Source organism: Montipora foliosa, chromosome 6 (genome assembly GCF_036669935.1).
Source record: "Montipora foliosa isolate CH-2021 chromosome 6, ASM3666993v2, whole genome shotgun sequence".
In the NCBI taxonomy this organism is placed as follows: domain Eukaryota; kingdom Metazoa; phylum Cnidaria; class Anthozoa; order Scleractinia; family Acroporidae; genus Montipora; species Montipora foliosa.
The window spans coordinates 47742663-47755162 of record NC_090874.1 but is presented as its reverse complement, the minus strand read 5'-3'; the positions used below and the strand labels follow the sequence as shown (position 1 = coordinate 47755162).

The window sequence follows — 12500 nt, the reverse complement described above, 5'->3', positions numbered from 1 at the left end:
TAATGAGAGATCTTTTGTTTTCGTCCACCAACGTGGCGGCGATGATGTTTTGTTGGGAACGTGACGTTTATTGTTTTGTCGTAAGCAAATTTGAAGTTTTCGCTGCAATGATTTTTGGCCCAGAGAGTTCAATCTCGTTTTTGTTTTTTCATACCCATCATGCCGTCCGCGACTAGGCAACCATGTGACGCAGAATGACGCAGGCCATGTTTCGAAGGTTGTGCTTGTTTTAGTTGGACAGTGTTGATTTCGTCTTTGAGCAACAATGTAAGTATATTTTAAGATTCACTCTTCTCCCGCAAAAAAATTTTGTTTTATATTCTTGTATCTTAAGTTGAGAAAATTTCTGCAATGTTCTTGCCTAGGTTTTATCGCTAATGATTGAAATAAACCAGAGTTGAAAAGTGAGCGATTTGCCATTGGGCCATTTGCGAGTTGCTGTTTGTTTCGGGGAAATGATTTTGATTTGCATACGAATACGCAACTCATTTACCTTTGAATTAAACCTACCTTAAAAGAAATTGTGTGACCAAAAAGGTCAAATAGTTGTCTTACATTTCGAATAAGATTCACGAAACATAAACCTTACCTTTATTCCCGACACGCTGAAGTTACCATATTGATCCACCATGCATGAAGCGTGCTGTTGAAACGCGTCTACGGATTGGTTCTGCCACCAACTGGCCAGGTTACCATTTTCGTCGAACAAGCGACCTGCAAATGCCAACAGTTGTTAATGACTTGTCTTGGCTTGTTGTTTCCAAATGTCCTGAGACAAAATAAGACCCTGATTGCAATGAATTACTATGAATCAAACTACGCGATAGGCTTTATTTTACATTATGTTTATCTTCAATTAACCAAACCCCAATTGTCAAACTCAATTGACCCTTCCAACTTCGCACCCAGAGTTTTCGCTCTCCAGGGAAGAGAGAACCCTGAGAAAAAAAGTGGAGGATGTAAACTGTAGGTTGCAGGTTAGACTTGCAAGTAATTGTTTCATCATAGCTGAAACAACCCAAACCTTTACTCCCGCTAACATTAGGACTAAAAAATAATGCTTAAGCCTAAGGCCAGCATTTTTGTAAATGTTTAGGTTATTTCAGTTATGGTAAAACAATGACCTGCAACCCTAACCTGCAACCTGCAGTTTTCACCCACCAGGAAAAAAACAAACATTATGCCGTTGACCGAAAGCATAATGTTATTTTATCGCGAGGCATTTCCGTTGTCTTATCAGTTTGCGGGTTGTGCTCTAATCTGGAAAATATGGAAGTCTCCTGTCCAATGAAAAATGGGCGCGTGTCAAAGTTAAGTACAAAAGGTCGGTTATCTCGCACACGCGGCCCCTATCTACTATTGCCATCATCGCAAGAAGAACTTCTCTGCCTTTTAGCGTTCAGTCGTATTGTTCTTTTTCCCTCCACCTCTCCGGTCTCCGACCCGCAGACTGACAATATTTCTTATGTAGTTTTTTACTGGTGGCGAAATTTTTAACCCCACCTTTCCTGAAGAGATTTTAATCTTTGTTTGAAGCCTTAGTTTCAATCAAACTCGTCACATTTGTGGCCATTTATCCCAAACGATTTGTTTCTATTGTCGTCTACCAATCTCTTCAGCAAACTAGTGCGGCGCCTTGCGGAGCTCTCGATGTCTTAATGTTTGCAAATGACTCAAGATAAAAAGGTTTTTGGAGGTCGTTCGAGACCACACGGATCATTGACCACGAACGACCTGGCACAAGAATTGCAGCAGTATAGGGATACTTATGTAAAAGGAAACTTATACCTCGATCATCAAATCCATGAGTGAGCTCATGTCCCATCACCACTCCAACAGCTCCGTAATTTACCGACCTGCAAAGAGGGTTAACCTAAAATCAATCGTTATTTTTTCAGCTAAGGGCTCTGATCTGAAGTAACAATTTTGAAATGTAACGCGCCATTTGGAGGAAAAAAGCTTACTTGTGAAAAAGGTTTAGTTGGTTGAGGCGCTTCTTACCTCTATTCCTTTTCTTTTGAAAACGCAACCAAGCCAGAGGTTTGAGTTCTAATATGCGATTTCTCTCAAGTATGCCTGAGTTTGCGGAAACATGCAAATATTTTGAACGACGGAGCCAGTTAGGACTGGCTTTAAAATTATCACTTCTGAATACTTACTGTGGAAACTCTGGGTCAAAAAATGGTTGCTGTAAAATCCCTGAAGGAAAAGCTGTTAAAAGGAAAAAAAAGTCGCGGGTGATTGTCAATTTGAGAAAATAACGATCGAACCTTCTGAAAATAAAGATTTCACTGGCGACGCAAGCGCAATTCCAGGCCTAAACACAAGAAACATATACAAACACATTAAGATGTCGTCAATTAGTGTCTGTGTGTTTTGTCCTAATCAAAGCTACTAATAATCGAGACGCTACTGAGATACCGTTTGTTGTATATACTTATAAAACCAGCCCTTAAAAGTGCAATGAAATATCTGTTAAGAATACCTTGTAGAGACGAGACTACCGGACATTTCTGACAAATCCACTCCTCTCACGGGTCTCACTGAGTCCACCCCTCATGGGTCTCACCCAGCCCTTTTTTCTGCATTATGACTCTTTGATATCCTCTAAACTAATACTCAAACTCTCTAGATTGAAAATTAAGATGACGTAAATAGTATCTGGGTAGTCAGTAAAGAACTGTCAATCTGAGAAGCCCGTTCGTATCCCATCGAAGTCCTTATGCTACTTGCTACCCTTTCCGTTGTCAAATACTGACATAAATTATTCTTAAATTTTCCCGGTAAATACGAAGATCATTTCCTAGCTGTTAACCGAAACGTTTCTAAAAAAAACATACCTATGTAATTGTTGGGAGAGTTGTAATAAGCGTTGACATCAGCTGGAGTCATATGCCATCTGAAGGAATTTAAAAATAAATGGACGGTAAAGAATCCACGGATTCCGCAAGCCGGTTAAGAAACTGTTCTCAGTGTTCCTTAAAACTATTTAAAAGACTTAAGACCCCCTATTAGTGGTGTTCTTCATTTTAAGAAGGGAGTAATTTGCAATTAAGGTGCTCAAAACCAAACGAAATAGATCACTTTGGCCAAGTACAATAAATGAGCGAAGCGCGGGAAAAGGCGTGAAAGCGAGGCACGATTGGTTTAGCAATTTACCCTTCTTTTTGATTGGCTGAGATTGTGGCACGAAATTTATAAACTAATCATGCACCGAGCATGTTCATGCAACAACAATTTGATAGCGAATTGCGGTTCCGTTATAGAATTAATTCAAAAGCGCCCAAGTGGGGCATGCAGCATTTTCTTTAGACGACAGTGAGAGCTGAGGCTTTGGGTTTAAAATACACTCACTCTTTTCTGTCGACAATCTTTCCTCGTCTGTTCATAGACTTGTTGTGGAAAAACCTCCTTGCTTCCAGGTAATTTTCAAAGCTGTTTTCAGGTCCAATGGTAAGCTTTCAATGGAATGACAACAAATTGGAGTAAATCAACAAGACAATTAACTTTCATCGGATGATGAATCCATCCCTAGATACGGAAAATAAATGAAGAGGAGATACAGGAAAGGTAAATCGATCTATACTCATTTGTGAGCAAATCACAGTCCGTGTGAAAAGCGTCAATTAATAAGACAGTGGAAAACATTCTGGATGTCACTTACATTCTCGTAGTATTTGTCCAGCGCTTCTGTATCTTCGACCCACTTTGGATAGCCAATCATATCGAAGGTTGAGGAGACCTGAATGAAAAAACGACAACAACAATTCAGTGTCATCAGCGTGTTAAGTATCAGGCATGTACGCATAATGTCAATGCTTCATGTAGCAGTACTTTGCTTGCTTGTATACCTTTTTCAAAGCCTTAGCTTTAGTTTCCTCGTCCATCCACGCGACCTTTGGTAAGTTTGATATGAACGCCATTTTTATCTCAGCTATCATATCTTCCGCCTTCATAAAAAAAGAAACCATATTATTAATTAAAAGTAAGTTTGTGCTCAGGTTCGCCTTCATAATTCTAGTTAGCTGAGAAATCAACGTTATTCTCCAATAATAATAATGTCAATCGTCTCATAGAATGGTTTTCAATTGAGTGTCGAAAGTAATTAGCAAATTACTTTGGTTATAATTAGTTGACTCAGTGATTCGTTCAAAGTTCTCGCAGCCCCTTTTTCAACCAATCAGAAGTGAAACCAAAACCAATCGTGGTTCGCGCGTGCACATTTTCCCGCGCTTTATGGGGGCTACGTGTAATTACTTCGAGTTTTGGTTGGTTTACCGGATTGTCCACGTTCTTTCTGATTGACTAAAGTGATTACTTTGATTTTGGTTTTACGACACTCAATTGAAAATCGCTTTAAAAGAAGGATTATAGGTAATTTACGCGAAGACGACGTGGACAACAAAGAAGACGCCACAAAACAATAGGTTTAATGAACAAAAACAGGGGCTCATCAAAGGAGCCTCTGTCTTCCATACTTGGCCCAGGAGTCAAACCTTTCCCGAGTAGATTTATTTATAGAACGCCTCCCTTGGGAGATACAGCACTCCCACGGATGTAAAGCCAATCTCCCTTAGGAGATTCCCGCACACCCACTGTTGAAGCCTATCAAAACAGAGTAATCTCAGCGTCAAGGGAAATATGATACTTTCACGTCCTTACAATGACGTGAAATGGCCAAATTTGAGGTGATGCGTAGTGGACTTGAGCACCCGACGAGAAATTTCCAATTGTGTCTTTTGGAATCAATGTTGCCGGTAAAATCCGTTCTCAGGTTGAATCATTTTAAACCTACAATCGGCGACAAAATTGGTTGAGACAGTTGCCAACAGAGCACACTGACAGCGACACATTAATCTTTTGCAAAGAAAACGTATCCAAAAAGTACTTTTCCGGGATACCCTCCCTCTCCCACCCTAATCAATGTTGTACCGCTGTTGACAAGGCTCGTAGGAAACAGAAAAAAACACAACATTGTCACAGGGGTGCGGGGGAGGGGGCCATTTTCGCACCGAGCTTGAAATCGACCCTAAAGGATAAGAGTGTCTCCACAATTTTGTCGCCGATTGTAGGTTAAATGGGTGATTCTCATTTGACCTCGATTGAATACGCACTCAGATGAATTGAAGAAACTTTTTTGGAGCTTAAATTAAGCCCAGAGAAAAATTAGGGTCAGGTTAGCATTTTTTTGGTTATTATACATAGATATCAATTGATTTATTGTACAGAAGTAAATAATGCATGTTCGTCCCTGTAGTGTAGTGGCGAAGACAGAGGCCGGCCTGGCCACACGTGGCAACAAAAAAATCTTCAGTTTCAGAGCTGATTCAGTGCACTCACCTCTTTCTTGGAGACTTTCCCTGATCTTTCCTTGATGTAAAGATAGCCTGTAGCAAAGCCCATGACGGAGTCAGTTTTGGTGACGCAGGTCTTCCATGATGGAGCATTCCCCTCTACTCCTTTTTCCACTTTCATCAATTCCAGTGAAGCGTCACGAAATGGTTTGGATAGCTCGCTCACCAAGGGTTTTATAAGATGCCACACCATGTAATTTGCCAGGATTCTGCGAATATTGTCATTGGAGAAGCCTTGAAATGCATTTTTAACTCGTAACTAAATGGTGATTTCTAAGGTGATAACAAGAAACTTGCCAGGTCTATGGAATGCAGAAAGACCTCTAAAGCACAAACACCATAACGACATTTGTTGAAATTGAGAGGTCTTATTACTATTACTATGCCAAGTCTTCTTCCACTGAGAGAAGCAACTGATGTTTCTAAAACAAAAGCAGAATAATCTCATCCGAGAGTTATACAGTGACCCTCTGCGCTCATGTCTTTTTGCGATTAAGGTCGCGAGGAGAGGTGACAAGTTTTATAACTTTTTTTTACAACTATGCATTTGCAGGAGTCACGACACGATAACTAAGGTACTGGCGTCGCACCTGAGAATGACCAGGCCATACCATCGACAAGAATTATCTTAATTGATGTAAGACAGAACTTCGCAGTGGAAACAGTAACATATGCAGTTGCGATGGAAGCATGAAAAAATCCAGGCCTGTACAGGAATTGAACCAGTGACCGCGTGCTATAAAGTTACACACTACTCTACTACGGAGCCTTCAAGCCAGGTCGGAGCTGGTCCTGCGCGCCTTCATTTCATATCTCCATCAGAAAGAAAGTACATTTGAATTTGCAGTGTAGAGAAGATTGATGAGAGAGATCTCCGCAACTGTATGAGTTGTTCATTTCGCTGCGATATTCTCTATGAGGTCTTACTACTGGATTCAAGCGTTACCTTCGATCCGTCGTGATGACAAGGTTTGACATGTTTTTTAAGTATTCTGGTGTGTAAACTACCACGTGCTCCTCGTGTGTCACTGGGCTGCTGAACATCGCATTCATATAATCCAACCATGAAATCTAAAAACAGGTGATTCTAGAATTAGACTGTCAAAAGATGAAAACCGTATGAATAATGACTTTCATCCTTTTTCAGGGTATTATTCGGTCTTTTGTGGAATGCTTAATTGTAAAAACACTGTCGTCGTTATATTCATTTCGTAGGACCTAAAAAGCTTAAATTCATTGGTTTTTGTGCAAGTGCAATTGTGTCAAGCAATCCAATTCAAATTTGGGGGACGTCATACTCAAGAAGAGTTAACGGAATGATAGAAATCGACTGTCTGGGCCCAACAGTCTAAATTGTACAGCATGGATCCCCATGTTCATCGTTTAAGAATTCCGTGAAATTTTAGACAGAAAATAAAACGAAGACAATCGGTTGTCGCAAATCTGGAAATGCTCATTTTCTCCTTGAAACCCTGATTGAAAGCAATGAGGTCTTTTCTTGAGGATATATATATACTTGGTGAGACCAGCGAATTCTGAGTATTCATGAAGTTTGCTAAAACTACCGAACTTAGCCTGAGGATTTTTTTACACGACTCATTCCCTTAAGAAAGCTCAAAGTGATGTAAATTTTGCTATTTCCTTGCCTTAAACTAAGAGCAAGAGGAACAAAATGAAAAAGAAAAGGAATCGACGAAGTAAACAGGTACAACTTTCTAAGTTGTAAATCGCTATCCAACAAATCTTCTGTCAGTTTCGACGTTGGCGTGGTTTTTATTGAATATGGAGAAAGTAACCTGCCCTATTCGCTCTCCCTCGCCTTTATATGGGAAAAGTGCCGAAACAAGAGGGCGAACTTGTTGTAATCGCCGACCAAGCATCTTACCGCAGGTGCTAATTGCTGCAATTCCGCTACCGTCATTTTGTGATAAATCTTCTCCATGTTTCTTAAGCGTTCTTTGGGTTCATAAATCTTGGCTAGTTTCTTTTCAAGCTGAAAAATTTCCTCCATCTGTTTTTGTGTTGAATTCATCTCCCCTCCTAGGAGTGCACCAATCTTTTCCCTGAACTCTTTGTACGCTACCAGGACCTACAAACCAAAACAATTTGGCTCTTAAGTCTCTTTGATTGGTGGAATTAAAACCTCTAAAAACGCTTATATGACTCACAAACGGAAAAACATTTAAAACTTGGTCCATGCTTTAGTGTGCGCAGCATATCTAGCTATCATTCAAGTGGAAAGCTTCAGCACGAGATATGAGTAACGTGATATTTTGAGGTGCAAATGGAAGCAGTTCTGGCAACTTGAGAGCTTAAAATCATGCGTTACTTCATTATTTACAAGAAAATGTTATTTTGACATCACTGATGAATGGTGATTTGTAATGAATATATATTCCAACCCGCTACACTGAAATAAAGTGAGAAAAAGAGAGAATAAATTCACACAAAGATATAACCTTATCTGTTTCATTCCTAAAGTAATAATCTCTGTCAGATAACGTGATTCCGGCTTGTTGGATCTGTAAGAGAATTTTCAGTGATAAATTAACAAAGATATAATGTTGGGCACAAGTAATTATATAGATATGACAAAAGTTGTAATTTTTTTAAAGAATCAGCCTAATTATGAACCCATGTATTGCATAAACACTTTATTGAGCCTTTAAATTTGGAAAAAAAATTCAGTAATAGTAAAAAAGTTGAGTTAAGTTTACTTGCGATACGATAACTGAATACGAAAAATAGCTCCTTTACAGCTTAATTGAAGGACTGTAGTTAGATTTATTCTATGTATTCATTGAATATCAATGATAATGATTAATTGAGGTCAGTTCGTAACATTTCTTTCCCTTTTTATTTCTCTCTTTTTTTATTTCGTATTCCCTCCAGGTCCCAGTTGTTCAATCGATGGATAGCGCTATCTACCGGATAAATCACTATCCAGTGGATAAGTCATAGCGAAACCAATTGCGCTATCCAATGGATAGTGATTTATCAGGTGGATAGCCCTATCCATAGTTTGAACAACTGGGGCCAGGTTCTTTACCCAAAGCCTTTGGCGTTCTTGCCAAGAAAGGAGAAAATTTGTACTGACCTCTTGGAGAACGATATTAACTGTTGCCTATTTAGACCAAATGTAGCACATCATACCACATTCCTCAGTAAGTTTTTGTTGTTCGTGTTATTGTTTAATTAACTGTTCGTGAAACTCGTTCAGTAAGATACGACCGAGGTGGAGAATTTCTCTTTCCCTCTCTGCGCCGGAAGCTCTTCATCCTCGGGCTTAATATCCGGAGAAGTAACTGTACTATAGGAGAATGGGCATTTCCTTACCTGTATAATATTCTGGCTGGAGTTGCGGTCATCGGCAGACACAAACATGTAAAATAGAGGCATACTTTTCAATTTATGGATCCTACTTAATGCAAGTTCAAAATTCCAGGACTCTGGTGACCAAGTTACCGCTTGTGAAGCGTTGTTATTAATAGCCCACGATCCTACGTACTGTATGAGTTGCTTCAATGGCTGTGCGCCCCGGTTTTCAACTGCAGTCTTATTCATGCAAGCCGAGAAGTAATTCTTCACTTTTGTGAAAACCTCGGCTGTTTCATTTATTTCCAAGTCAGTGCGTTCAAGAATTTTCTTTAGGATCATGAGGTTGTTATCCGATGCTTGGTGAAATGCCGTCCATTTGGAATGACCCGGGGGAATAGAGCTACTTCTGAACCAATTTCCACAGGCAAAGTTATAAAAATCGTCGCACGGGTTGACTCTGTTATCCACATGATTTAAGATACTGTACGCGGCAGCCACACAACCGGCAGTCTCGCAAATGTCAGGACCATAACGGCTAGTTTTGAATATCATCGGCAGATGGTACTGTTTGTATATGATAACAAAAGCTAAAGACATACTTATCACAATGAATATTATGAGCGCCAATATTAAAGCTTTTTCTAAGGAAGTCCAGTAACTTCTATGTTTCCTCTTCGCGGTAGCGTAGTCTCTCTCCAGTTGAGCAAGCCACTCATCGTCGCTTTCATCGCTGGCTGTTTGTAAGGCTTTCTTTAGTTCACCGACGTGATTGTTTGGTTCTCCGTATTCAAACTGACGAAGTTTAGACCATCGTATATCGGTGGACCATGTGGAGACCATTGTAGTTGTTACACGGATTTAAGCGTTTATATGTGAAAAGAGTCGATGGTTCTTGCACATGAAATACTTCAGTTTCCTATTTTTAACATTTAAACTTGTCCTTTCCCAAATATTATTCTGGAATCAAAGAACGCGAAAACTATCGTTGAAAGCATAGACCGTTCGTTGATGGATGACGCAATTTCTCTCCGCCGACGGGGGAAAAATTCAGTTTTCTCTCAATCTCCCGAAAACACGGGGAAATCTTCTTTGTTCCTTTTATTGGAAATTCGCTTTTACTGAAAAAATCCCGCACGTACAATATCTCTATGGACCTTTTGAAGGAAATTGTGTGATACGCAAAGTGGTGATTGGCTGAAAGAAATCAAACATGTAAAATTGTTAAGATGACAATTGACTTTAGTACCAGCTCAGTGGCAGGTCATCTATTGAGCTTAGGGTAAGGCTTTCACTCGTTGTATGATCAACACAACCACTGTGTTCTTAAGGTTACTGTCGCCGAGGGACACGATGTTCACCTGCGGAAGGTACAGGAGACAAAATAGAGGATTTTGACTCAAGTTATTGGTGGCCGTGTTTTTTAACGTCATTTTTAAGCCTATCCTTGGTAGCGCATCTAAATCAAAACGACGTTTTTTGCTGATGGCAACTGCAAATTAACGACAAAAATGGTTCATTTCATGCACTATTTTTATGAACAGATCATTTAGACCTGCATGATTTTGTCGACGGATGGCAAAGAGGGAGTTGCTAAGGCCGAGGAAAAGCTGGCGGAGTGAAACATAAGCCAATACCCAATCTGCTCACACGCAAAATGAAATAGACGTTTTGAAAGCTGCATATGAAAAAGAGTATGAATTCCCTAGATATGTTGCTTTTACAAGGTCTCTGTCACCCCCTTCCATTGGAATGGAATAAAAGGATGAGATCCGATCCCGCATCAGTACTCATCAAGACCAAACCTCTCAACGATGAGTGTTCCTGTATTCGAAAGATAATATAATTTTTTAGCAAAAATCTTATCAAAGGAAATGTACAATATTCTGACATCGAAACTCTCGATCCCTCCCACATGCAGCAAAGAGGAAATACGACGAAGTGTATGCCCCGATCGCGACTTAGACTGGGAATCTATCTACACTAACGCTTTTAATGCTCAATTGACACCAAGACGCCCAAATTTCAGTATATGATTCTGATTAAAGTATTACCTTTAAACGATTTACAAGATAGAGTCCCTTCGCTGCACTTTCTGCCACTCTTCGGAGAAAACCATGTATCACCTTTTTTTCAGCAGTCCTTTGGTATCAATTTTTTGGGCACGCAATTGAAGAATTATTGGAAGGTTACAAAATCAACAAAAGTGAGGTGATTCTTGGAATTACTTAACCAGTTGAAAATGTAATTCTTAAAAATCACTTAATTCTTCTTTCCAAACAGTATATCTTCAGGTGTAGACGGAACGGGTCTCTCTCCAGGATAGTTGTGTTTAATCAATATTTGAAGGTAGTTCACGAATCAGAAATTTCAATAGCTAAAAGGAAAATAAACTTGATTTCCATCATAAAAAATGGAAAACCCTTACGCATTACCTCTCACAAATTAAAAACGATCCCATCAAGTTAACCCCTACCTTTCTGTCTAGTACCACATTAATAACTATTAATCTTTATGTCATTAGTGTACGGGAACTATTTGTAAGCGCTATTAGTTAAATCAAATTAATTATCAGAGTGGAACAATGTAATTGTAGCGTAATTTATGTCTAGCGTTTTTATATGTTGTAAAATAATTTTTTATTTTTGTAACGATGAATAAAAACCACCAAGTTACAAAAAAGAAAACTATCGTTGAAAACGCAGGCCATTCGTTGATGGATGGAACAATTTCGCTCCGCCGGGGGGCAAAACATAAGATCGGTTTTCTCCCAATCTTGCGAAAAGACTTTAAGGATGGGGAAAACTTCTTTGTAGTTCCTCTTATTGAAAATTCGGGTTTTACTATAAAAAAAACTGCACATACAATTTATCTTTGGGCCTTTTGAAGTCAGTTGTGTGGGACGCAAAGCGGTGATTGGCTTAAAGAAATCACATATGTAAAATTGTTAGATGACCATTGCGTTTAGTGCCAGTTCAGTGGCAGCGGATCATCTATTGAACTTAGGGTAAGACTTTCACTGTATGATCAACACAGCCAGACAGGCGTAGCTTAGTCGGTTAGTGCGGAATTCTGAGCTGGAGGTCGCCAGTTCGATCCCCCTCTAATTCCATGACGTCTACGGTTTCGACTTCCCTCTCATCCGTGTAGCTGTAGCTTTGAATATCCGTAAAAGGGAGCATTGAAGGGGAAAAGAGGGTACGAGGTGCGCAGCGAGGGCCACAGGTTTATCAGTAATTCTACTTCACTGTCACGAGCTACCCTCGTAAAATAAAGACGTTTACCTTTACAACCATTGTGCGCTTACTGTCGCCCCGGGACGCAATGGTTCGCCCGCGGGAGAGGCAGGAAACAAAATAGAGGATTTTGACTCAAGTAATTGGTGGCCATGTTTTTTAATGTAAGTTGTAACATACGTACATAAACTTTATTTCATCTCAAATTTCAGAGTAGCCACAAGAGCTAATATCTTCGACGCATTATATTTACAGCTAAAATACATAAAATATACAAATACATAACTAAATATATGATATTTAAGGAAACATTAATTGAAAAGAAGCGGCCTGATACAAAATGGGGCCCTGGGACCCGTCTCTCGAAAGTCCCGAAAACTATTCGGGCCCGAAAAGCCATCTGTGAAATTGCCAACCGCTTGTTTTGGAAAGCCGATTTTTTAACATGTTTTCAAGCTAACAAAAAGGAAAATAACTGTGCAGTTTGACGAATTAATGCTCTCCATTCTTGAGTTACAAAGGGAATTGTGACACCCGAGAATGGCCCGCAAAGTTTCGGGACTTTTGAGAAACGGCCCCCCGGATTCTCCCAAAA

General features: G+C 39.7%; 1 protein-coding gene across 1 annotated transcript in view; it reads right to left on the bottom strand.

Annotated features, from left to right (window-relative positions):
- Positions 1-9826, bottom strand: part of LOC138004906 (endothelin-converting enzyme homolog) — a 17009-nt gene extending 7183 nt beyond the window's left edge. Inside the window, exons 1-12 of the mRNA XM_068851204.1 lie at positions 8691-9826; positions 7814-7876; positions 7240-7443; positions 6301-6425; positions 5341-5563; positions 3852-3950; positions 3665-3742; positions 3355-3458; positions 2841-2899; positions 2160-2211; positions 1789-1856; positions 590-714 (exon numbers count right to left, since the gene is read on the bottom strand). Of these exons, the coding sequence (XP_068707305.1) occupies positions 590-714; positions 1789-1856; positions 2160-2211; positions 2841-2899; positions 3355-3458; positions 3665-3742; positions 3852-3950; positions 5341-5563; positions 6301-6425; positions 7240-7443; positions 7814-7876; positions 8691-9512 (2022 nt within the window). The 5' untranslated portion in view covers positions 9513-9826. The remainder of the gene's footprint in view (positions 1-589; positions 715-1788; positions 1857-2159; positions 2212-2840; positions 2900-3354; positions 3459-3664; positions 3743-3851; positions 3951-5340; positions 5564-6300; positions 6426-7239; positions 7444-7813; positions 7877-8690) is intronic.
- Positions 9827-12500: the final 2674 nt, after the last annotated feature.